Source organism: Salvelinus alpinus, chromosome 27 (assembly GCF_045679555.1).
Source record: "Salvelinus alpinus chromosome 27, SLU_Salpinus.1, whole genome shotgun sequence".
Lineage (NCBI taxonomy): Eukaryota > Metazoa > Chordata > Actinopteri > Salmoniformes > Salmonidae > Salvelinus > Salvelinus alpinus.
Genome location: NC_092112.1, coordinates 21,678,419 through 21,705,779, shown reverse-complemented (window position 1 = coordinate 21,705,779; position 27,361 = coordinate 21,678,419). Strand labels below are relative to the sequence as shown.

The 27,361-nt window shown below is 45.2% G+C and overlaps 1 protein-coding gene across 1 annotated transcript in view; it reads left to right on the top strand.

The window, feature by feature from the left end:
* Positions 1 to 26,758, top strand: part of LOC139556158 (filamin-A-interacting protein 1-like) — a 34,155-nt gene extending 7,397 nt beyond the window's left edge. The window contains exons 2-6 of the mRNA XM_071369734.1: positions 7,756 to 8,034; positions 9,770 to 9,946; positions 10,226 to 10,404; positions 18,273 to 21,105; positions 22,161 to 26,758. Of these exons, the coding sequence (XP_071225835.1) occupies positions 7,762 to 8,034; positions 9,770 to 9,946; positions 10,226 to 10,404; positions 18,273 to 21,105; positions 22,161 to 22,361 (3,663 nt within the window). The 5' untranslated portion in view covers positions 7,756 to 7,761 and the 3' untranslated portion in view covers positions 22,362 to 26,758. The remainder of the gene's footprint in view (positions 1 to 7,755; positions 8,035 to 9,769; positions 9,947 to 10,225; positions 10,405 to 18,272; positions 21,106 to 22,160) is intronic.
* Positions 26,759 to 27,361: the final 603 nt, after the last annotated feature.

Sequence of the window (27,361 nt, the reverse complement as noted above, 5' to 3'; positions counted from 1 at the left end):
CCCGCACAAAGAGCAGGCGGGCCTACTGGCTAATATAGCCCGACTAATCAGCCTACACACAAAACAGGTGAAACCAATAAACAGAAAGGGGAAAAGGGATCAGTGGCAGCTAGTAGGCCGGTGACGACGACCGCCGAGCACCACCCGAACAGGAAGGGGAGCCACCTTCGGTAGGAGTCGTGACAGTACCCCCCCCCCCCCCCCCCCCCCCGAGGGCAACCCGGAGTGCGAGGCGCAGGGCGATCCGGATGGAGGCGATGGAAATCCCTCAACAGTGACGGGTCCAAGATGTCCCCCACCGGTACCCAGCAACTCTTCTCCGGGCCCCTCCCAGTCCACGAGGTACTGCAGGCCCCTCGATGTCCAGAGGGGGCGGAGGGACCTCACCGTCCTGCAGGGGACCAGCTACCACCGGCCTGAGGAGAGACACATGAAACGAGGGGTTAATGCGATAATAGGAAGGGAGTTGTAATCTATAACACACCTCGTTTATCCTCCCCGGGACTTTGACGGGCCCCACACACTGTGGCCCCAGCTTCCGGCAGGGCAAGCGGAGGGGTAGGTTTCGGGTCGAGAGCCAGACCCTGTCCCCCGGTACGAACACGGGGGCCTCACTGCGGTGGCGGTCAGCACCCCTCTTCTGCCGTCCACTGGCTTGCTTGAGGGATTCCTGGACGGCTCTCCAGGTCTCCTTGGAGCGCTGCACCAACTCCTCCACCGCAGGAGCCTCAGTCTGACTCTGATGCCATGGTGCCAGGACCGGCTGGTAGCCCAACACACACTGAAATGGTGATAGGTTTGTAGAAGAGTGACGGAGTGAGTTCTGGGCCAACTCCGCCCAGGAACGTACCTAGACCACTCCCCTGGCCGGTCCTGGCAATACGACCGCAGAAACCTACCCACCTCCTGGTTCACTCTCTCCACCTGCCCATTACTCTCGGGGTGATAACCGGAGGTCAAGCTGACCGAGACCCCCAGACGCTCCATAAACGCCCTCCATACCCGGGACGTGAACTGGGAACCTCGATCAGAGGCGATGTCCTCCGGCACCCCGTAGTGCCGGAAGACATGGGTAAATAGCACCTCTGCAGTCTGTAGGGCTGTAGGGAGACCGGGCAACGGGAGGAGACGGCAGGACTTAGAAAACCGATCCACAACAACCAGAACCGTAGTGTTCCCCTGAGACGGGGGGAGATCGGTCAGGAAATCCACTGATAGGTGAGACCATGGCCGTTGTGGAATGGGGAGGGGCTGTAACTTCCTTCTAGGAAGGTGCCTAGGAGCCTTACTCTGGGCGCACACCGAACAGGAAGAGACATAGAACCTAACGTCCTTTGCCAAGGTGGGCCACCAGTACTTCCCCCTGAGACCCCGCACTGTCCTCGTCACACCAGGATGACCCGAAGAGGGTAGTGTGTGAGCCCACCGAATCAATTGATCACGAACACCAAGCGGCACGTACTTGCGACCTGTCGGACACTGAGGAGGCGCAGGTTTCACCCGTAACGCCCGCTCGATGTCCGAGTCCACCTCCCATACCACCGGTCCCACCAGCCTAGAGGCTGGAAGGATGGGAGTAGGATCGATGGCCCGATCCTCCGTGTCATAGAGACGGGACAGTGCGTCGGCCTTCGTGTTCAGGGAGCCTGGTCTATAAGAAATGGTGAACCTGAATCGGGTGAAGAGGAAGGGGAGCCACCTTTGGTAGGAGTCGTGACAGCTCGCTTCGAAGCAAGTAACACCGAAACATGCAGGAGAGCATCAGCTGTTCCGGACGACTGTGTGATTAAGACCTTCAAACAGGTCAACATTCACAAGGCCGCAGGGCCAGACGGATTACCAGGATGTGTACACCGAGCATGCGCTGACCAACTGGCAAGTGTCTTCACTGACATTTTCAACCTCTCCCTGTCTGAGTCTGTAATACCAATACCATGTTTCAAGCAGACCACCATAGTTCCTGTTCCCAAGAACACTAAGGTAACCTGCCTAAATGACTAAGGTAACACTCACGTCTGTAGCCATGAAATGCTTTGTAAATCTGGTCATGCTCACATCAACACCATTATCCCAGAAACCCTAGACCCACTCCAATTTGCATACCGCCCCAACAGATCCACAGATGATGCAATCTCTATTGCACTCCACACTGCCCTTTCACACCTGGACAAAAGGAACACTTATGTGAGAATGCTATTCATTGACTACAGCTCAGCGTTAAACACCATAGTGCCCTCAAAGCTCATCACTAAGCTAAGGACCCTGGGACTAAACACATCCCTCTGCAACTGGATCCTGGACTTCCCGACGGGCCGCCAGCAGGTGTTAATGGTAGGTAACAACATATCCGCCACGCTGATCCTCAACACGGGGGCCCCTCAAGGGTTGCGTGCTCAGTTCCCTCCTGTACTCCCTGTTCACTCATGACTGCACGACCAGGCATGACTCCAACATCATCATTAAGTTTACTGATGACACAACAGTGGTAGGTCTGATCAACGACAACGATGAGACAGTCTATAGGGAGGAGGTCAGAGACCTGACCGTGTGGTGCAAGGACATCAACCTCTCCCTCAACGTGATCAAGACAAAGGAGATGATTGTGGACTACAGGAAAAGGAGGACCACCCCCATTCTCATCAACAGGGCTGTAGTGGAGCAGGTTGAGAGTTTCAAGTTCCTTGGCGTCCACATCACCAACAAACTAATATGGTCCAAGTACACCAAGACAATCGTGAAGAGGGCATGACAAAACCTATTCCCCCTCAGGAGACTAAAAAGATTTGGCATGGGTCCTCAGATCCTCAAAAGGTTTTACAGCTGCACCATTGAGTGCATCCTTATGGGTTGCATCACTCACTGGTATGGCAACTGCTTGGCCTTCGACCGCAAGGCACTACAGAGGGTAGTGCATACGGCCCAGTACATCACCGAGGCCAAGCTTCCTGCCATCCAGGACCTCTATACCAGGCGGTGTCAGAGGAAGGCCCTAAATATTGTCAAAGACTCCAGCCACCCTAGTAATAGACTGTTCTCTCTGCTACCGCACGGCAAGCGGTACAGGAGAGTCAAGACTAGGTCCAAGAGGCTCCTAAATAGCTTCTACCCCCAAGCCATAAGACTCCTGAACAGCTAATCAAATGGCTACCCAGACTATTTGCATTGCCCCCTGCAAAAAACTCAGCTTCTGCACCTGCTTCCTAACTCAAGTGCGTACGTTACACTGTTAGTACCTAGTTTTACATGGACTAAGTAGGCTGGTCTGGGTGACCGTCCACAAGTAGCCATGATTGCACCAAACACTTCATTAAATCTTCCACTGTAACTATACAGCAGAGGAGGCTGGTGGGAGGAGCTGTAGGAGGACAGGCTCATTGTAATGGCTGGAATGGAATAAATGGGGGTTTCCATATGTTTGATACCGTGCCATTTATTCCATTCCAGCCATTACAATGAGCCTGTCCTCCTATAGCTCCTCCCAATCAGCCTCCTCTGCTATACAGGAACAAAATTAGCCAAAGCATAGATTTCAAATGAGTTGTCTGACAATAGGACTGCCTTGAACCAAACCGGCAACTGCCTTGGCCCACACCGCCAGTCTGTTTCCCAGATTAGTTGCACTGTCCACATGCCCATGGAGGAATGTGAGTGCGAGAGAAGCCCGGAAGTGCTATCATTATCCACCATTTGTTTCTATAAATAGCAGGGGTCTTTGAATATTAGAGGATGTAGCATAAATCTTGAAAAATGTGTGCAGAGAATCATAGGAGCGTATTAGTGAGTTAGCAACTGTGTGATCATATGAGCACTGCAGCCCAGTCTGACAAGCAGCAGTGAAGATTTATTTACAATTGGTGGCTGGTGTGTGTGAGACCTACAGCTGTGGACTAAAAGTATTGTCATCTGTTTAGAATGCTGATGGCTTATAAAGTGATAGTCTTTTGGAGTTTTCCCTTCTGCGTCCCACTGCACAAGTGGAGGGATGGGGTCCACTATAAATACTTAAGGAAAACTTCACCAGCAGACAGCTGTGCATGCCGCCTAGCCCAAGGTCCAGCTCACAAATAGGGGTCTGCCCTTACTTACCTCCCTCTTATCATGGGCAGAGAATTCACATACAAATGTAGGATCTTAATTTGAGCCAGTTTGCTACAGCAGGAAAATAATCCTGCAATTATTATGTGGATTATAATTCATGGACATTTTTGTAGGGGTTAAGGGGAAATCAAGTCTGAAATTTCAAAGTGAAAATGACAAAAATGCCTTTTTAAACCTCAAATATACCACAAGTTTAAAATATAAGTTTTCATAAAACAGGATGATCAAATTAAGATCCTACATCTGTAGGTCGCATCCCAAATGGCACCCTACTACCAATGGGCCCTGGTCAAAAGTAGTGCACTATGTAGGGAATAGGGTGCCATTTGGGACGGACATAATGGTACGCTGTACCATCAGCGTAATTGTAAGTTGGGGACACCAGCCTGGCATGATCACATCCCTATAAGTGGAATACACGTTGTGAACAACAGCAAATAGTAGTTTTATTTTCTGTTTTAACTTCACTGTTATTGAAGGATGGGCATGAGACAGAGGAGAACATGTACATTGTAGTGGGTGACTTCATATGGTTTGAAGCAACTTCTGAATAACATCATAAATATTGCCACCCTTTCCCCAGAGCCTGTTCAAGATATTCGATACAGAACCTTTAGGTAAACACCCCAATGCAATATTCTACCTGCTGTCACCCACAGCTTGTCTTAGCTTTATTTTCTTTCCACATTTCTTCATTTTGGTTAAAATCAAACTGACGCTCCATGGCTGTACATGCGAGAGCGCTTGGCATCTCCCCTGAAACAACGACTATTAACGCCCAGCTCTAAAGTAGCTGCTACTATTTTGCTGACAAGATTCTCTCAGTCTGAGTCACACACTTCTTTCATCCGAGACTGTGCGAACTTGGGGCACTTTGGCCCCATTCAGATGAAATGGCCTCATCGTGTTCTTTCCCTGAGCACCCTCACCGCAGATTATGGATCCCCTGTGTCTGTGTTTGCTATCTGGGCTATTGTGTTGATGATGTGTCATCATCATCATCATTATCATCATCCCGGGCATTGTCCCAAAGCAAGACTCCCGATATGAGAGTTGATTATTTTGATTCAAACATAACTTTTCATCTATTTATCTTCCATATTCAATCAAAATTGCCCATCTGTTATGAGTATATTGCGTGATCCGCCTCTGATACACAGAGATAATGATGCTTCTGAAGCTGACCCATTCCTTAGACTCTAATTACAGAGACACAACAAACACACTGGTCGGATCAATGTCCAAACAAGGCCAGCCAGGCCAGGCCTACTGTAGCCTAGCTCCCTGGTGTGAGATGATGGAAAGCCTGTCTCTGGCTCTCTAGATTGTAGGACAATGGAAACAATGGATCTGACTTGGCTGGCACAGTTGGGGGCCGAGAGCGCTTGGCCAGGAAATGTCCTCATTTCTCTTTTATTATAAGTACAGAGTGCAGAGTGTCCAAGCAGCAGTAAAGGCAGTAACTAACCCACTACATATGCTGTAGTTACAATTACAGTAACCTTGTCCCCAGGCTAATTGAGCATAGCGGGAAGGTGTCTGGTGAAAGAGATTAGAGTTACACATGAATACTGTAAAGTCATGGCAGTCCTGTATTGGTGTGGGTTTATATAGCCTACCATTCAAGGGCACCTGCTTTTTGATGCATTAACATCACACTGAATATATTAGTTTATCCAGGTTAGAAGAACACAGTTGCTATTATAGCTACTTGCCTCATAATATTCATTTAGTTCCAGATGTTGTTAAAAGTCCCCATGAGAACGTTCTTCTAGACCATTCTCACTCACTGGGTTGGGTCCCACACCTAATCACAATCAAGAACAGCAATTTAAGAAACAGAAAAGGGGAGCAGTATGAAATGCTATGCACTCTGGGTGTACAGCAGGAATGACACGGAGCATTAGTCGGAGGTGAGAGAGAGTATGTGAGATCACAGAGGAAATACTGTGAATATGCTGCATTTCTGCTATTGATTAAAAGTCTTGAGGTTATACTTAAACGTGGCTGAGATTACATGAAGTACATTTGTTCTCTTGTACAAGCTTTTTTACTGGCCCCCATTCACATCGTCTGTGCAGTAGTGGAGCTGGTCAAGAGCTTCAAGTTCCTTGGTGTCCATATCACTAAGGATCTATCATGGTCCACACACACCAACACAGTCATGAAGAGGGCACGACAACGCCTCTTCCCCCTCGGGAGGCTAAAAATATTTGGCATGGGCCCTCAGAACCTCAAAGTTCTACAGATACACCACTGAGAGCTTCTTGACTGGCTGCGTCACTGCTTGGTATGGAAATTGCTTGGCATCGGATCACACGGTGGTACAGAGGGTAGTGCGTAAGGCCCAGTACATCACTGGGGCTGAGCTCCCTGCCATCCAAGACCTCTATACCAGTCAGAGGAAGGCCCAAAAATGTTTATTCCAGGCGGGGTCAGAGGAAGGCCTCCAGCCACCCAAGTCATAGACTGTTCTCTCTGCTACCGCACGGTCTCGCTCTCGCTCGCTCTCCGTCTCGCTCCGTCTCTCTCGCTCTCGTTCCGTCTCGCTCTCGTTCCGTCTCAGTCTCGCTCCGTCTCAGTCTCGCTCTCTCTCCGTCGCTCGCTCCGTCCCTCTCCGTCTCTCGCTCAGTCTCGCTCTCGCTCCGTCTCTCTCGCTCCCTCTCCGACTCGCTCTCTCACTCCCTCTCCGTCTCGCTCCCTCTCGCTCCCTCTCCGTCTCTCTCGCTCCCTCTCCGACTCGCTCTCTCACTCCCTCTCCGTCTCGCTCCCTCTCGCTCCCTCTCCGTCTCGCTCTCTCTCCGTCTCTCGCTCCCTCTCCGACTCGCTCTCTCACTCCCTCTCCGTCTCGCTCTCTCACTCCCTCTCCGTCTCGCTCTCTCACTCCCTCTCCGTCTCGCTCTCTCGCTCCCTCTCCGTCTCGCTCTCTCGCTCCCTCTCCGTCTCGCTCTCTCTCCGTCTCGCGCTCCGTCTCTCGCTCGCTCCCTCTCCGTCTCTCCATCACTCCCTCTCCGTGCTCTGTTTCGCTCTGTCTCTCTCTGTCTCCGTCTCTCTCTCGCTCGCTCCGTCTCTCTCTCGCTCGCTCCGTCTCTCGGACTCTGATGTCAAAACTTGTGAAACTTAAGGAGAATGACACTAATATGCATAATTATGCATTTCATGTGTAGTACAGATCAGGGCCCCATTATGTAATTCCGTTACCGTAATTCCATTACCGGGTGTAAATCCACTTCACTTACTGTAATTCAATAACCATAAGAGATTTTTTCAAACTCAAGGTGTCAATGTCATAGCTGACACCCCATTCTTTCTGCAGACAACTTTGAATCTTGAATCTGAGCAGATATTTAAGTCTTTGGAAAACATGGTCGCATAAAACCCAGAGGGAGATTTTACCATAATTCCGTCACCAAAGTTTGCTCTGCACAGTTCTTCCACTAAATTAGTTTTTGTAATATTTTCTGTGGAAATTGTTGAAAGTAGTCCTTGTGCATAGAGTTATATGCTTTGTTAAAATTTGATATCAATGGTTTTTGTTTGTCTCTGTTTTTTTTACTTTAAAATGTATGCCAAAGTGCAATTCAGTTACCGTGGAATTGCCAATATTCTATTTGGGCTGTGGATTCAGAGTCCCTGTCGTCCGTCTTCCCCCTGCAGGTGAGAATGCGGTCCAGGAGCAGCACAGCCATGGAGGGCCCAGATGACAGACAGATAAACCGGGTTACCCAGCCCACCAAAGCCTTCACCAAAGAGGAGGAGGAGAACACACTAGAGAAACAGAAAGAGGGGAAGATCCAGACGGTGGAGCCTGGAAAGGTGAAAAGGCCCCAGAGAACCCCAGAAAGCAGCAGAGGACAACAGAATGCAGCATGGGTGATGGACCTCTCTAAGGAGGACTTTCTCCGTCTGCTGGGGGTCATGGAGGGAGAGGTGCAGGTGAGAGGTTCGCCACGGACACTGTGCTGCTGTGTGCTAGCTACTGTAACTTCTAACATTACTGCATCCCAAATGGTGCCCTACTCCCTTGATAGTGCTCTGGTAAAAAAAAAAAAAGTAGTGCACTATATTGGGAATAGGGTGCCATTTGGAATGCACTCAGAGTTTCTTCACACTGTGCTGCTGTGTGCTAACTGCTAACATTGTGGTCAGTGGTTTTGGTTATATTTGGCAGGTGGTAACATCTCAGTGTCAGGCTTGACATGTTAGTGTAACCAGGAGTCATCCTACTGACTCACTGCTGGGGAGTCAACCTCAGTGTCAGCGGCCATGAACTCTGGTCCCTTCCAACCCTGCCCCACTCTGCAGATCCCGATGAGCAAGAAGCAGAGACCTGTGTTAAGAAAATAATTAGCAGCAGGCTTAACAGAGTTCCATTTCTAAACAAACCTCCAGGGAGAGAGGGCTGCTGCTGTCAGTTCTATCCTCAACCCTCACTCCATCCAGCTGATTTGTTTAGGTGTGTTGATGACTTTCCAAAGTTGCAACTTGGGGTAAACAACATGCCTCCTACTACACCGTATGTTGAAATCCAACCCTGAACATGTTGAAATCCAACCCTGAACATGTTGAAATCCAACCCTGAACATGTTGAAATCTAACCCTGAACATGTTGAAATCCAACCCTGAACATGTTGAAATCCAACCCTGAACATGTTGAATTCCAACCCTGAACATGTTGAAATCCAACCCTGAACATGTTGAAATCCAACCCTGAACATGTTGAAATCCAACCCTGAACATGTTGAAATCCAACCCTGAACATGTTGAAATCCAACCCTGAACATGTTGAATTCCAACCCTGAACATGTTGAATTCCAACCCTGAACATGTTGAAATCCAACCCTGAACATGTTGAAATCCAACCCTGAACATGTTGAAATCCAACCCTGAACATGTTGAAATCCAACCCTGAACATGTTGAAATCCAACCCTGAACATGTTGAAATCCAACCCTGAACAGGTTGAATTCCAACCCTGAACATGTTGAAATCCAACCCTGAACATGTTGAAATCCAACATGCTCTGAATGTCTAATCAACACTGAAGAATGGTTCATACTATCTAAACGACTTGCTAATGATAGTACAGTGGTGTGACGATAACTCAACTCTCTATTAACAGTTTAAGGAGTGAGATAAAGAAGGGTATTGCTGTATAACTGTGTCCCGACTGGCACCCTATATAGTCCACTACTTTTGGGCTCTGGTCAAAAGTTGTGCACTACATAGGGAATAGGGTGCCATTTGAGAAACAGCCTGTGTTATGAAAATTGCATTTGAATGAAAGGAGACACTCAGGGGTCTGACTAGAACAACGCCACCCTGTGGGGAGAGTTGATCACAGTGCTGGAAAAAACACCATCAAATCTACTGTTTATTTTCAATAGTTGCCCCACCCTGTGGTCATGTCAATATGGTGATCATACTTCAAAATAATTGTAGATGGTTTCTCCTGGATATTCTCCAACCATTCTGACAGCTCATAAACCACTTAAAAAAAACCCAACTCATTCTCTAATCACAATAACAAAGCCACATCTGTCAGTTTGAAGTGGTTTTATTGTCATCTAGAATAAAGAAGATCAAAGTAAAAAGAAGGTTATTGTCTTTGTCTCTCTGTTTAAATGGTTCTTAGGTGACCTAACGTGTCCCCCTGCTCCTCGTGTCTGTAGGCCAGAGAGGATATCATCCACATGCTGAAGTCAGAGCGTACCCAACCCGAAGCCCTGGGGGCCCATTATGGCTCAGCTGCCCCAATCAAACCCCTCCAGGCCCTGCAGAGAGACAGCCTACTGACCAACAACACTACAACGCTAGGGGACGACGTCTACCAGATGCCCATGCAAGAGGCAAGGCAGTTCCACAATAGAAATGTATATCAAAATGAATATAGATTAAATATAGCTAGCCATTAGCTGTGTTAATAAACAAGTCAATGTTTAATGAATATATTGGATAGATACCAGTGTATGAATGAGTCAGACAAATGGCTCCCTATTCCCTAATTAGTGCACTACTTTTGACCATATGGGCCCTGGTCAAAAGTAGTGCACTAATTTGGTATTAAGGTGCCATTTGGGATGAAACCATGGTGGTTGTCATTGAAGACCCTCTAATATGTTGATCAGTTGGACCGGCTGGAGGACAAGCATCGCGAGACTTATAGGCGTATGCTGGAGCAGCTGCTGCTGGCTGAGAAGTGTCACCGCCGCACGGTTAACGAGCTGGACAATGAGAAACGCAAACACACCGACTTCATGAACAAGAGTGATGACTTCACCAACCTACTGGAACAGGAGAGGGAGAGGTGAGGGGAAGTGTGTGTGAGTGAGATTTGCCTGTTCCCATCTCATTCCATGCGAGTACGTACATCATGTTTAGTACAGAATTGGTTGTGTGTCACGGGGATGTTGAGAAACAGGACATGATGAGGGATGAAAGAGAAATCAATCTCAGCCATGGTGGGAGAGGGTTGGCGTCACTATCACACCGTCACACATCACAGCCCTCTGCTCTGATGCCATGCTACAGCTCCTCTCTGTCTCTCTCTCTCTCACACACACATACATTTGTTTTCCTATCCTTGTGGGGACCAAACATTTGATTCCCATTCCAAATTCTATTTTCCCTAACCCTAACCCTAAACCTAACTTAACTTTAATCCCAAACCTAACCCTTAACACCTAATTTTAACCCTAAACTATAAGCCTGAAATAGTTTTTATTCCTTGTGTGGAACGGCATAATGTCCCAACTTGTCAGAATTTTCCTTGATTTACTATCCTTGCTAGGACTTCTGGTCCCCACATAGATAGTAAAACCAACACACACACACACACACAGTTCCCATCAAGCAGGTCTGCCAAAGCAATACCAGACAAAGAGTGAGGGACAAAGCTGTACATGAGACAGAGGCAGCTTCGAAGAGCCCTGACGTAGCGTGTAAAGACACCCGAGCAAGTGAACCCCTCAAAGGGCTGGAAAGAGGCCCTAAGGGGTCCTGCAAGGCCCTGTTGATGAGGGCGAAGTCATGGCTCAATAGAGTGATGAATAGACTCAACCAATAAAAAAGACACACCAGGACCAGGCAGTGCCACGCTCTCCAACCCTGTTCCTGGAGAGCTACCCTCCTGTAGGTTTTTACTCCAACCCTGTTCCTGGAGAGCTACCCTCCTGTAGGTTTTCACTCCAACCCCAGTTGTAACTAATCCGATTCTCCAGGAACAGGGTTGGAGAGCCCTGACGTAACCATATAGAAGAGGTACTGACATAGTGAAATATATGTTGCTATAGCTATGATTCACAGTATTATGGCAATATTACTTAGATTACTTTTCTAATGGCATTGCTGTTATATTAATAACACACCCATTTACCTTTATTATTAACAAGCGGTCATTTCCCATCAAATACACTTATCCTACTGTGAGACCAACTATGTTTTTGCTATGGTTTTAAAGTAACTGTCCAGTGAAAATCTCACTTTTAAAAGTTCATATTCTGTTAACTCATACCCAAATAATGTTGTTGACCCATCCTATACTCGTATTTGTGGCCAAAGTATAAATTGAAAAAATATATATATATAAAAAAAAGAAAACTTGTATCTGAAACAAACTGTTTAAAAAATACTTGCTATTTCCTCATGGAGGATGATGTCTCCTAAACTGGCCAATCAGCGGTCTACTCGCATGAATATTTTTTATGACTGGTATACGCCAACACCATTCTGTTGTTGGGGTACGCCCACACCATTCCAACACAGAAAAGCTGATTTTTAACATACTTAATTACCATTTTCTGGAAGGACAACTATTTCACCCATATGGTAATTATAGGTCATATTTCATAGAAATCTGGGAACACTAGACAGTTACTTTAAAACAAGAAGATGTAGAAGAGATTTAAAAAATCCAATACCAGCATGATGCTCCAAAGTGGAATTTATGAGGCTCATAACAGAGGTGGAATCCAGATGTCAATCTAATCTGGCCCCCAGTAAAGTGCCTCAGTGGTACCCTGTTCCGTATGTAGTGCACTACTTTTGATCAGGGCCTATAGGGCTCTGGTTAATGGTAGTGCACTATGTAAGGAATAGGGTGCCATTTGGGATGTAGACTTAAAGACCTGCAAGTCAGGACAGAACCACTGACATCATCACCTATGTACAAAGAGGAAAGGGGGATACCTAGTCAGTTGCACAACTGAATGCATTAAACTGAAATCAGTAATCTGAGTAATGTGATAAGACCCAGAGCAGGGATCTGTCTATCTGATAATGCATGGCCATGAATGGCCCCTCACCATCAGAACACTACAGTGCTACTCCAGGTGTAAAACACTCCCCAATGGAAAGAACTCATGCCTCACTGAACCGTTTACCCACAACATGAAAATATGGTACTGTTTTGACAGTGGGTTGCATGCTTATTGACTAGTGGGCTTATGTAAGGAACTGATGGTTGGCCGTTCCTATTTGAGGAACAAATTGTGTTGTATATTTCTTCTTCTATGAGAAAAAAGCTGCCCTGCGTTTCCAAATAAACGCTGTGTACGCAAATAATTTCAGTAAATTATCATTTTCTATAATGAATGACCTTGTACTTAATTATTTAATTGCCTCATGTTCATATGTTTTTCACATGTTGTTCGTTACATTTCCGTACATGCAAATACATACATGCTCCTTCAGTAGTGCTCTGGCTGACTTACCATTAGGCCGAAGAGGTAATTGCCTCAGGCCTCACATCGTCAAGGGGCCTCATGAGCTGTGCATAATTTTTATGTATTTTTTAAAACATTTTATTTTCTAATTTCTCCACTTGATTGGAGTTAATTAATTTCTTATTTTAATTTTAACTTAATTTCTCCACCCTCATGCTCCGCTCAAGGCATAAAAAAAAAATCCACATCAAAATGTATCTGTGGTGGAAGGTGGCCGAACTACAGTGATGTTTGTCAGACCAGGAGACATCCTGAAAATCAGTCTTCTCACGAAAGCATCTGAAGCATCCAAACGGTTTGGGACATACCCCTCTCTGGAAAGATGAGAATCTTATGAGCACGATCTGCTCTACAACCCCCACAAGTGCCACGAGACTCGTCTGAAAGTAACCCCGGTAGAGGGACGAAAAATATATGGGAGTGACTAGGGCATTTCCACGTAAAGGTATACATCTTTTTTGAGGGCTTCTTATATCTCTCAGATATAGGACAGACACTTCAAAACATCCTTCCTTTTGATTACATTTTCACTATCCGTTTTGGCATGTATGAATCGGTTATTAAAAGGCTTTTCTATAGGCTAATAGCAGTGTTTGACCAAATAATATATACCTGTAGTTTTTATTCCTGCATGGTTACTAAAAATTGAAAATCAAATAGCTAAATAATCATTGGTATGACCATCTTAAAACAATTCCATATGTTAGCTTAGTAGAAACCCAGCCTCGGGCCCTTACACTCTAGGTGGATACAATAGGCATTTCTTTAGTAAAAAGACAGGTGCTGCTGATAATACTGCAATCGTCGTCGAGGCAGAGGACATGTACGTGTAGCCCATGTATCTGATGCTGTCTGGCCAAAAAGATTATGGCATGTCATACTCTTTTTGTCCTGACAGCATCAGATACATGGGCTACATATAGTAAGACAAAGGGAGCGATGTTTTGCTTGCTTGGATGCTGTCTTCGGTGAGAACATGCAACAATTGCAAAGGAGTTACAGTTCATATAAGGAAGTCAGTCAATTGAAATAAATATATTAGGCCCTAATCGATGGATTTCACATGACTGGGAATACAGATATGCATTGGTTGGTCCCAGATACCTTAACAAAATGAGGTGATGTCGGCACGACATTGGGCTTCAGGATCTCATCACAGTATCTCATTCAAATTAACGTAGATAAAATGCAGTTGGGCAATTGTGCCCATACCATAACCCCACCGCCAGCATGGTGTACTCGGTTCACAACGTTGATTCAGTGTAGTTTCAGTCACTTGCTAATTAAAGGAAAGTTGACGGGTACACAGTGCACCATTCGGATGCTGGAATTATTTTGGATGAATGTCACAAGGACATTTTTTAAGTGACTTGTTTGACAATCAGATGAAAATATCATGACTGTTTGTGTTCATGGCACACTTAAAGGTAATACATTTTTTACAGTTAAATGACATGTCTTTACTACAAATCCTGAGGGGGTCCTCAGACTGGCCTCTGCCTGGGGCCTCTGCCTGGGGCCTTCAAATCACTAAGTCCACCACTGCAGTGGTGAGACGTTTCTATCTCTGTTTGTGAGAAATAGACAAGAGGATGTTACCCACTCTGCCAGACAGTAAATGCCAGACACCGACGCTTCCCGGCATACACTCTTGTGTTTTTCAGATATACAGCCCAGCATCCAGAATGGCACCGTATTCGCTACATAGTGCACTACTTTTGACCAGAGCCTTATGGGCAGACTTCCAGTCACTGCGCTAGTTAGCATTGGCCCACGAAACTACATCGAACTTCCTTCATACTGGACATAAAAGTGTTATCCACAAGTTGATTTGACTTAGTTAAAGAGCCTCAAAATCCCAAAGTATTCCTTTAAGCAGGCTGAGAACAACAAGCTGACCAACAACCATACATTTAGTTAAAGCCTTTAGCTAGGTTTATATGAATGGAGTCTTAGAGGGAGTGTTAAAAATATGACATGTTTAAATAATACATTTGAGGGGTTTTATATTCCTATTTGGTTTGAGTGGGTCACATTCAGCAACATGGGAAATGACAGACTAGTGACCTCTGCACGATTCAAATGCATGAAAATTATTATACTCTATCTCCAAACATGTTGTCACCTCAACATCATTACTCATTTGGTGAGCAGATGTCCATCTCTGGTTTTCTCGAATTTTGAAAGATTTTGTAAAGCAGCATGTGCTTTGTCTGTGCGAGTCTGTATACTGCAAACTAGATACTTACATGCTCGTCTTGTGCTCTCTGACGCACAGATTTGCAATTGCCCCGTCAACCCCCACCCCTCAAGGTTGACCCTTCCCCTCCGCGCCTCCCCCGTCAACCCCCACCCCGATGACCCTTCCCCTCCGCGCCTCCCCCGTCAACCCCCACCCCGATGACCCTTCCCCTCCGCGCCTCCCACTCAACCCCCTCCCCCGCTCTCTCAGCACCGTGTGATAACACATTCCTCCCAGCTGCAGTCATCTCAGAGATTCACTCACTGTAGGTGATGTCATAGACTGGACAACCCTGAGCACCTGTGAAAGGATGCAAGTCAGCGCACACACAGAGACAGAGAGAACTCTACTCCACTCTGGTGGAACCTCTCCCTCTACCACCTCTCATGTTCTATCAGTAGTTATTCTTACAAGAAGATAGATATGTTTTCCCAAAATGAAAATATATTGATATGGCCGTCTCTGTTTTCCAAATGTGTTACTTTAAACTGAAACAAAATCTGACAAGATGATACTCTCCCAGAGGAAAACAATTCTCCCTGAGTAGAGTAGTTTTTTTCAAATGTGACTTCTTCCTTTCTGTTCAAAGTTTTTTTTTTTATAGTAATCGTGATCGTTATAGTAATTGGTGTGTCATTAGCTTCGTCTCTCCTGTGGGCTTGGCTTTGGCCACAGACATGTGATATGGGAGGTTTGGACCTTCTGTGCTAGACGTCACTGATAGGCCTCTGTCAACAGAATGCCTATGGATAGCCCTGACCACCAGGAAACACACTGGTCATCTGATAAAGTATTCATAATGCCATGAAACACTACCATTACCACTGAGAATGGTGGAAACCAGGGAGTATCTTGTAGCACAACAATATTAGTCATAAGTAGTGGACTATAAAGGGAATAGGGTGCCATTTGGAATGCAAACGTGGTCTCCTCAGTAAGAGTTTCTGCATACCTTGAAGTAGCCTTGTTGTATAATTCCTCTCTCCTGAAATGCAGTGGTAGCTAATGGTAAATATTTGTGGGGAGTCATGCAACAGTTAATTCCTCTATTTCCCTTCATCTGGAGCCTTTTCTCCTCAACAGCTGCCAGGCAGATTGTGTTGAAGGCCACCCTGGACCTCGTGACGCAGGTTTTAGGATTCATATGACGAGTGACATCGTCTGTGTGGTATTTGCATGATTCCATTTTAACAAGACCACAAGTGTTGCTCCCCAACCAGGAACTGTAGTGTGGGTGAGAGATCCTGTATGTGCTTTAATGGTGAGAGCATTGCAGTGCTGCAAATATCTGCAACCTTCCTGCGACAGACTAGTGTTTTGTCCAGGGGGTGTATTTATTCATCAAGCTTCCTTACGGTACAGAAACAAGAGCTTGGCCCATATGGCAGGAGTCTTTCTGGTCTACTTTTATCCCACCTTGGGATCTTGGCATATATTAATTACACTGTGTACTATGGATGTAGTAGCAGCATCCTACACAGACAGACATTTTGATGTTGTTCTACCACTTTGCTTCCCTTTGCATTTAAGGGACAGAAGATAATGAACTAGAGGGTCTGGCACTAGTGTGACATTGTTCTCCTGAAACAAAACTTTCCCCTTGTTGCCTTGTTTCTATGGAAACACGGTTGGTCGCAAGAAGGACAAGAGACAATTGGGTCAGGCAAGACACCAGCTAGTGTATGGGAAGCGGAAAGACACTGCTAACTTAGTATCACTAAAACCTCTGGTCTAAAAGGCTACTGCCTTTTAGACCAGAAGGCTGCTACCTTATTTCTCACAAATACAATTCCCCCTCTCTGTTGGAGGAGAGAGAAAGAAAAGAAAGAGGGGAACAGGAAAGATAGTGTGAAAAGCCTTCCCCCCTGGCTTGAACTCCTCCTCTGTGGCCAAACAAGGGCAGCACCATTCTGTTCCATGAATGGGAGGAGGGATGACATCACCACCCGCAAGTGGAGCAGGGCTAGTTTTACACAACATTCACCTTTCATTGTCCATTGATGACATGTTTGGAATGTGATGGCTAAGTCCCTGTGGAGTGGGGGCCCTCTCATGACCCTGTGAGAGAGAGCCGCTGCCTGCCTGCATACAGCTCAGCTCCTGCACTACCCAAAACACACTAGGCATGGACCTACCTGCTATGCATCCCTCCTGACTAGCAGTCGGTAAGTCTGATAGCTTAAGCTGTTTTAGAAAACCGCAAAATCTGGCTGCGATCAATGTTAGACCGGCTCCTGGTGGATTTGGGTAATGTGCCATGTTTGTAATACAAAGTAACAGGCTTCAGCAAAGGACAATGATGTGCAGGACTCACTCCTGATTATAATGTGTTTCTAGTGTGTCTACCATATGGATGGGGACCTGTTGCAGGCAGCAGACTCTCTCTATAGCACTTGGACAGAGAGACTCCCGCAGAGATTAGTTAAACATCTACTAACATTATTCCGTTAAGGTTCACTCGGTGTCCCTAGGTTGGCAGTGTGCCACATTAAGGACACTGGTTGTGTTTTTACAGTTTAGCTAGCATATCTCTGATGTTGTGGTCCTTTGCTCTGTGTGAAGGGCAGGGTTACGGGTTATCCCTGTTGAGGAGAATCACATGAGGGCTCAGGCTTCTAATCTGCCCTCCTGTTGTTCCCTCTCCGATCATGCCTTTGCCATCTCTTCTGCTTGCATGCCTCCCATCCCAGCTCCCACCACTGCCCACGGGACTCTGGGCTGGGGGTAAGGAACTCATTTTGAGTCTGGTCATGCTCCACTACTCTGGGAACTACAGAGATGTGCAAGTGCACACTAACAGGGCAATCTATACAGTGTAGTTCACTTTAGTGTCTCACATGCTACCTATCACAAATAAATGTTTGAAATGTTAGTCAACTTTGGAGATTTGTGAGAAATGTTGAGTTAGAATACTTTTTCATTCATTCTGTTAATGCTTTTTTATTTTTTACTATTTGTACTTTACAAACTCATAGGTTCAATAGTTGTAAGTGCTATGTAGCAGTAGGTAACTACAGTGTTCCTGTACACTGTTCCTGTGGGTGTAATTACAACGTAGTAGATTCACAGTGTCTTAATATAGAAGGGGATCAATCATTATTACATCAGGAGCAACATCGGAAAATCTCAAATAGAGAATTTCAATTTCAATCACACTTCATATCTCTCTCACTCCCTCTATCTCTGTCACTTTCTCGCTCCCTCTCCCAGATTAAAGGAGCTGCTGGAGCAGGAGAAGGTGTACCAGGCTCGTAAAGACAAGGATCAGAGCAGGAGGCTAGAGAAGGTCTGTGAGGAGCTGGTCAAACTCAAGTCCTTTGTCCTGATGCTGGTGGACGAGCGGCAGCTCCACATCGAGCAGATCGACCAGCAGAGCCAGAAGGTCCAGGACCTCAGCACCGAGCTCCAGGAGAGAGAACAGCGACTGGTTGCTGTCAGCGGCAACGCCAAGGAGGACAGCCAGAAGGTCCTCAAACTCGAGGCGGAGCTAGAGTGCAAAGCCGCCAAGTTCACCCAGGAGCGTGAGGAGATGACTGCCAAGCTGGCCAACCAGGAGTCCCAGAGCCGCCAGCTCCGCCTGAAGCTGGCAAGCCTGGCCCACAGGATCGAGGAGCTGGAGGAAAGCAACAAGGCACTGCAGAAGTCAGAGGAAGACCTCCTAGAGCTGAGGGACAAGATCAGCAAGGGGGGGTGTGGGAACTCCAGCCTCATGGCGGAGCTGGAGACACTGCGCAAGAGAGTCCTGGAGATGGAGGGCAAGGACGAGGAGATCACCAAGACAGAGAGCCAAGCCAGGGAGCTGAGGAAGAGGCTACAAGACGAGGAGACCACTGGCCGGGAGCTGAGGCTGGAGGTGGAGAAATTGCAAAAGAGAATGGGGGAGCTGGAGAAACTGGAGAGGGCTTTCAACACGAACAAATCAGAGTGTGCAACACTTCATGTTAACATAGTAAGAGAGAAAGGACTGTCAAATGACTTAGCTGGTGAGCTGGACACAGTGAAAAACCGTATGAAAGAACTGGAGAACTCTGAATCGAGACTTGAAAAAGCAGAGATGGGCCTAAAGGATGACCTGATGAAGTTGAAGTCATTTACAGTGATACTAGTGGATGAGAGGAAGAACATGACTGAGAGAATTAAACAGGAGGAGCTAAAGAGCGATGATTTAAATAAGATGTTCAAAACTGAGCAGGGTAAGGTTATGGAAGTCACAGAAAAGTTGATTGAGGAGAGCAAAAAATTCCTCAGACTGAAATCAAAAATGGAGGTAAAAGTGACATCTCTTACTAAAGAGAAAGATGACCTCAAAACGAAACTCGCAAGTGAAGAGGAAAAGTGCAGGGATCTTAGCTTCAAGGTCGGTGTGATGAAAAAACAAATGAAGGTGCTAGAGGAGGCAGAAAGAGAATCATTAAAAAGCAGAGCTAATAAGGAGAAAAGATCCCTAGAAGAGCACAACAAAGTCAAGGAGCTAACGCAGGAAATCGAAAGACTCAAAAACCGCCTAAAACAGCTAGAGGTGGTGGAAGGTGACCTGATGAAGACAGAGGACGAGTACGAATTACTGGAGAAGAAGTTCCGAACGGAGCAGGACAAGGCCAATGTTCTCGCTCAGCTGCTGGATGAGATGAAGAGTCAGACTGCCATGAACAAGGCCATAGAGAAGGGAGAGGCAGTGAGCCAGGAGGCTGAGTTAAGGATGCGCTGCAAAATAGAAGAGGCCAGAACCAGAGACCTGCAGGCAGACGTCCAGGCCCTCAAAGAGAAGATCCACGAGCTGATGAACAAGGAGGACCAGCTCTCCCAGCTGCAGGTGGACTACTCCCTCCTCCAGCAGAGGTTCCTGGAGGAGGACGACAAGAAGAAAAGCCTGAGCCAGGAAGTGGTCAACCTCACCAAAGAGCTGGAGGTCACCAAGCGCTACAGCCGCGCCCTGCGTCCCAGTATGAATGGGAGGAGGATAGTAGACGTCCCAGTCACCTCCACCGCAGTGCAGACAGACGTAGTGGTCAATGAGCCTGTTGAGGAGGACACACCTGCAGTGTTCATCAGGAAATCTGTCCTGGAGGAGAACCATATTATGAGCAACCTGAGGCAGAGGGGTCTAAAGAAGCCTGCAACCGTGCTGGAGCGCTACCCCCCTGCAGCCACTGATCTGGGCCTGAGAAAATCTTGGATACCTTGGATGAAAAAGAATGATGCAGTGACGATCACTCAGACCACCCCAGAGAAGACCCTATCCCCTCAGGTTAATGGGGACTCTTCCCCTCGTCCACCCGAGCTGACCATGTCCCAAAAGCCAGGCCAGCCGCTGCACATCCGAGTGACCCCCGATCACGAGAAAAGCACTGCCTCCTTGGAGATCACTGGCCCTCGTGCTGAGGACTTCTTCTCCAGCACCACCATCATCCCCACCCTGGGCCTTCAGAGGCCTCGCATCACCATTGTTCCCAAGCCCACCACCGTGTCCTCAAAGAGCAAGCCAGGTGAGGGCATGATGGGGGGGCCTGAGCGGTGCAAGTCTCCAGTCACCATCACCACCATCTCCAGGGCCAAGTCCCCAGACAGGAGTAAGGGCTCCTCCTACTCAGACTCGAACAGACCTCTCTCCCCCGTCTCCATCATCACAGTGAACACCACTCCAGTGGCCTTTGCCTCCGCATCCCCTGAGCCCCATGACATGAGCACCATGGGCCGGGCTGTGTTCAAGGTGACCCCAGAGAAGCAGACAGTGCCCACGCCTGTCCGAAACTACAACTCAAATGCCAGTATCATCACCACCACAGAGGACAACAAGATCCACATCCATCTGGGAGCTCAGTTCAAGAGGCCATCACACCGCAGCAGTAGCAGCCCCACGGTGACAGTAAGACCCCTTAGTGTGAGCACAGAGAGCAAGGAGGCACCCACAGGTACGGTGCTGCGCTCCCCATGTCACCCCAACAACACCACCATGCCTGGGAAGACTACGCCAAGCAAATTGACCAGCAGCATCACCATCACCCCCATCACCTCTGCCCTCTCCAGGCCAACTCAGTCTGTGGTGAGTATTCAAAATCTAGTATATTTACATAAGCCCTCCCCTATCTCTCTCTCTGTCCCTTTATATGATGATTTGAACAAGGACTGTCTCACTAACAGAGGCTTTTTATTGCACAATTTAGAAATTGATTAGATGTAGTCATTTACAGATGGTAGGCTAAGTACATTCTATTCCATTATTAGTAACAAAGTATTTATGTTCAATTATGTGACTTTCTTTTCAGATAAAACAATCTAAATGATATCCAATCTTCTATATTTCAGTTGCTTCTTAAATGTTTCAAAATGATATCAGGTGGGGTCTGCTCCCTAGATAGCACTGTTTCCAGGTATACCAAAATAAATACACCTCTTATATTACGTATTACTGTACCAATACTAACACTGGAATGAATTGAGATGCATATCCCCAACATAAAAATGCAACTCTTAAAGGGCCTTGTTTTGACACACCAGTTTCTACTGGCACAAACTGACATGTTCCTTCCTTTTAACCCAAAATAGACCAGTGATGACCAATTTGGATGTTTGACTACTAAAGTGGGCTGACCTGCACATCAGCAATAAGACCAGCTTACTGTAGTGTATAATATCTTATCCCAAGTTCTGTTAATGGGATGCTAGCTTTGAAATGCACTTTCCTAATGCTGTGAAGTGTGAGGTGAGCTATGGTAACTATGGTAACATTGTGGCATTACATACAGCAAGATTTAAAAGAAGCTCTTTATGGATGGAAGCTTTTTGAAAGTTAAGAAATGCAACACTTCAATTATATTGCAATTCTAATCAAGACCAATATCCAAGATGGCCAACTCTTGTCATTCCTCTTGAATCAGTGTAAATGTATTTCTTTCATTTACATGTAATTCTGCAACACTGTTTTAACAATGATAAAACAGTGGTCTCACAGCAACAAGTATATAGCTTGCCAGCTTGAATTTGCTTCCACCGAATGTACACAAAGTTGTTGCTGCTATTGTGCTTGTCTATGATAATAATACTTGAAAAAAACTTTTCTGTCTGTGCTTTTGTCTTACTTTGTGTGATTCCTTTCAGCCCGGGGTGGATGTGCAGTCATCTCGGGCCACGGCCACACGAATCCCTATGCCAAAAGGTATGAAAACAGGCAAGGCAGTTGTGACAGGCGTTTCCACTGTGACACGGTTAGAGTCGCGAGCCGAGAGCCAGTCTATGAAAATTGAACTGAAGAGATCAACAGTCTGCAGCTCTACCTCCTCAGGGGGAGGGAAGTGCTGAGAGCCACATGCTGCCCCCACTATCTATCTATGGACTCAGAGTCCCCCATGATTCTGACCAGTATGTTGCCAGCCAAAAACAGACAGGATACTGTAGCCGGCGTTGGACTTCATCTGCTCACAGATACACAGAGAACAGCTGTATCAGAAACACACACGTCCCTTTTCTCCATTTCAAACATTGGGGCAAAGCACATTGAAATGAGATTGTATTGTAGTTATGTATGTTTTCCAAAAATATTTGTATATCCATGTCGATTTCGATCAGGCTGTGTGGCACGTTGACCAGAATGCATTTCCATGCATGTTTTAATCTGCCCAGAATGCAATGCTTTTTGTTTTGATTGACACAATGTTATTAGTCCCTCATCAGGCGTGTTGTCACACTGAGAGTTGTTGATATTTTTTGGTTTCATAATTCATGTTGTTAAAGGTCTAATGTAGACATTTTTTCTCTCAATATCAAATCATTTCTGGGTAAAAATTAAGTACCGTAGTGTGATTGTTTTAAATTAAAATGGTCAAAAAGAAACAAAAATAGTATCTTAGCATAGGACAATTTCTCAAGCAAGAATTTATGGGAATGGTCTGAGTGGGGAGGGGAAAACTGAAAATTAGCTGTCTTTTCAAACAGCTCTTACATCAAAAGGGCATTATCATCATATTCACAGTATTATTTCAACCTCATAGTGTGGAAATATATATATATATATATATATATAAAAAACACAGGATAATCACATTTTTGACTGCACTGGGCCTTTAATATTTTAGTTTATTTCACCATTTCTTATGGAGGTTTTGGAAAACGGTACAGTAGCTCTTATGAATTTCCTGTGTAAAATACCTTTTGATCAGTCATCAACAACACTTAATTTGTGCCACATTTAAAAAATATATTTTTCTTTGGAATAAAGTACGACTGTTTGTTTATATTATTCATGTGGAGATATTACAATGCAAAATCTTCTTGATGTTCACTAAATAAATAATTTTGTGAAAGCAGGAGAGTGAGAGTAACAAACAGGAAACCATCAATAGTGTTTTATCCATACTACTCTCATAGAGGACTCATCTTTACATCTGTACCATTACAGCGTCTGTGACAGCATGGGCAGCGCCATCGAGGCTACGACCCATAGAAATCCCGACCCGGTTGACTACTTTGACTACTGTACTACTGTTTTGTAACAGATGTCTCTTTCCATTCATCAATTAACCGCTCCACCGCTTGGATTGATTGATTGATTTTAATTGTCAGTTAAAAAAATACATACAGTACCAGTCAAAAGTTTGGACACCTCTTCTCATTCAAGGGTTTTTCTTTTTTACTATTTTCTACATTGTAGAATAATAGTAAAGACATCAAAACTATGAAATAACACATATAGAATCATGTAGTAACCAAAAAAGTGTTAAACAAATCAAAAGAAAATGTATATTTGCGATTCTTCGAAGTAGCCACACTTTGCCTTGACCACTGACAGCTCTGCACACTCTTGGCATTCTTTCAACCAGCTTCATGAGGTAGTCACCTGGAATGTATTTCAATTAACAGGTGTGCATTGTTAAAAGTTAATTTGTTGAATTTCTATCCTTCTTAATGCGTTTGAGCCAATCAGTTGTGTTGTGACAAGGTAGAGCTGGTATATGGAATATGGCCCTATTTGGTAAAAGACCAAGCTCAAATAAGCTCAAATACCTCTGCTGCAGAGGATAAGTTCATTAGAGAGTTACCAGCCTCAGAAATCGGCAATTAACTGCACCTCTGATTGCAGCCCAAATAAATGCTTCACAGAGATCAAATAACAGACACATCTCAACATCAACTGTTCAGAGGAGACTGAGTGGCCTTCATGGTTGAATTGCTGAAAAGAAACCACTTGTTGATAAAATGATTGTGGGGGCTGTCTTGTTAGACTTCAGTGCAGCTTTTGACATTATCGATCATAGTCTGCTGCTGGAAAAACTTGTGTTATGGCTTTACACCCCTTGCTATAATGTGGATAAAGAGTTACTTGTCTAACAGAACACAGAGGGTGTTCTTTAATGGAAGCCTATCAAATATAATCCAGTTAGAATCAGGAATTCTCCAGGTTAGCTGTTTAGGCCCCTTGCTTTTTCAATTTTTACTAACGACATGCCACTGACTTTGAGTAAAGCCCGAGTTTCTATGTATGCGGATGACTTAACACTATACGCTTCAGCTACTACAGCAACTGAAACGACTACAACACTCAACAAAGAGCTGCAGTTAGTGTCAGAGTGGATGGCAAGGAATAAGTTAGCCCTAAATATTTCTAAAACTAAAAGCATTGTATTTGGAAAAAAACACTCACTTAACCATAAACCTCAACTAAATCTTGTAATAAATAATGTGGAAATTGAGCAAGTTGAGATGACTAAACTGCTTGGAGTAACACTAGATTGTAAACTGTCATGGTCAAAACATATTGATGCAGTAGTAGCTAAGATGGGGAGAAGTCTGTCTATAATAAAGCGATGCTCTGCCTTCTTAACAACAAGGCAGGTCCTACAGGCGCTAGTTTTGTCGCACCTTGACTACTGTTCAGTCGTGTGGTCAGGTGCCACAAAAAAGGACTTAGGAACATTGCAATTGGCTCAGAACCGGGCAGCACGGCTGGCCCTTGGATGTACACAGAGCTAATGTTAATAATATGCATGTCAATCTCTCCTGGCTGAAAGTGGAGGAGAGATTTACTTCATCACTACTTTTATTTATGAGAGGTGTCGACATGTTGAATGCACCGAGCTGTCTGTCTAAACTACTGGCACACAGCTCGGACACCCATGCACACCCCTCAAGACATGCCACAAGAGGTCTCTTCACAGTCCTCAAGTCCAGAACAGACTATGGGAGGCACACAGTACTACATAGAGCCATGACTACATGGAACTCAATTCCACATCAAGTAACTGACGCAAGCAGTAAAATTAGATTTAAAAAACAGATTAAAAAAACACCTTATGGAACAGCGGGTACTGTGAAGAAACAAACATTGGCACAGATACATGCACACACACACGATAACATACACACTATACATACACATGGATTTAGTAATGTAGATATGTGGTAGTGGTGGAGTAGGGGCCTGAGGGCACACAGTGTGTTGTGAAATATGTGAATGTATTGTAATGTTTTAAAATTGTATAAACTGCCTTAAATTTGCTGGACCCCAGGAAGAATAGCTGCTGCTTTGGCAGCAGCTAATGGGGATCCATAATAAATACAAATACTAAAGGACACAAATAAGAAGAAGAGACTTGCTTGGGCCAAGAAACACAACCAATAGACATTAGACCGGTCCTTTGGTCTAATGAGCCCAAATTTGAGATTTTTGGTTCCAACTGCTGTGTCTTTGTGAGACAGAGTATAGTAGGTGAACGGATGATCTCGGCACACGTGGTTCCCACCGTGAAGCATGGAGGAGGAGGTGTGATGGTGTGGGGGTGCTTTGCTGGTGACACTGTTTGTGATTTTTTTTAGAATTCAAGGCACACTTAACTAGCATGGCTACCACAGCATTCTGCAGCGACACGCCATCCCATCTGGTTTGCGCTTAGTGGGACTATCATTTACTTTTCAACAGGACAATGACCCAAAACACACCTCCAGGTAAGGGCTATTTGACCAAGAAGGAGAGTGATGGAGTGTTGCATCAGATGACCTAGCCTCCACAATCACCCGACCTCAACCCAATTGAGATGGTTTGATGAGTTGAGTTGGACCCCAGAGTGAAGGAAAAACAGCCAACAAGTGCTCAGCATATGTGGGAACTCCTTCAAGACTGTTGGAAAAGCATTTCAGGTGAAGATGTTTGAGAGAATGCCAAGAGTTTTCAAAGCTGTCATCAAGGCAAAAGGTGGCTACTTTGAAGAATCTAAAATATATTTAGATTTGTTTAACATGTTTTTGGTTACTACTTGATTCCATATGTGTTATTTCATAGTTTTTATATCTTCACTATTATTCTACAATGTAGAAAATAGTAAAAATAAAGAAAAATCCTTGAATGAGTAAGTGTGTCCAAACTTTTGACTGGTACTGTGTATATAGTCTATATAAAGGAAAATAAATGTAGGCCTAACCCCAGAGAGATGGAGATATGCAGATGGCATGCTACAACACTGGCATGCATTTCTCAGATGGCTACTGTGTCTGCTTACAGATATAGACTTAATGAAGGAGGATAATTCTTGGGGGGCTCTGAGGTACTGGAACATAATAACATAATAAAGCATAAAATCATAAAGCATTTAATCCATTATCATTGCCTTTGCATAGTGACATAGAGCAGTAGAGTATAAGTGGTTGCAGAATGTGTACACATGGGAGAAAACAAATTGTAACCTAGGGTCCTTGAAAAATGTGTCCTTTTATAAATACATTTCATGCAATTCTACATAATTTTACATGACTGAATCTTTTTTTAATACTGCACAAATGATCGAAATGACAGGCTACTTCGACACTGACAAACTGAGATCAATGACCTTAATGACCTCATCTTGAATCCATCAATAGCCTAGGCCTAGGTGTGTGGAGAAACATATTGTAGGCTACAGTATGAGGAGGAAATTATAGTCCTAAAAAAGCTTTCCAGTTTCACTGACTCACCCAATGATGCAGCAGCTCACTCACTGGCAATTGACAATGCGCTCGTGCCAAAAGCCTGTTTTACTTTGTTAAACAATGCTATTCGCTCAATAGGCCTATTTGGAAGATAAAATATTTTTTTGTAGCATACACAGATTAGTCTTCTCTTTTCAGGAGGAGACATTTGCTTTCCAACCTGTGTTTTCCCGTGATTTTATTTGAAATATTGTGAAAGGCCTGTTTTGGATGCATGCTGTTCACCGACAGATTTTCCGCTCGGTCCCGACTGCAGGCTATGCCTTGTGATTGGGCTACACAAATCAAATCAAATCAAATTTTATTAGTCACATACACATGGTTAGCAGATGTTAATGCGAGTG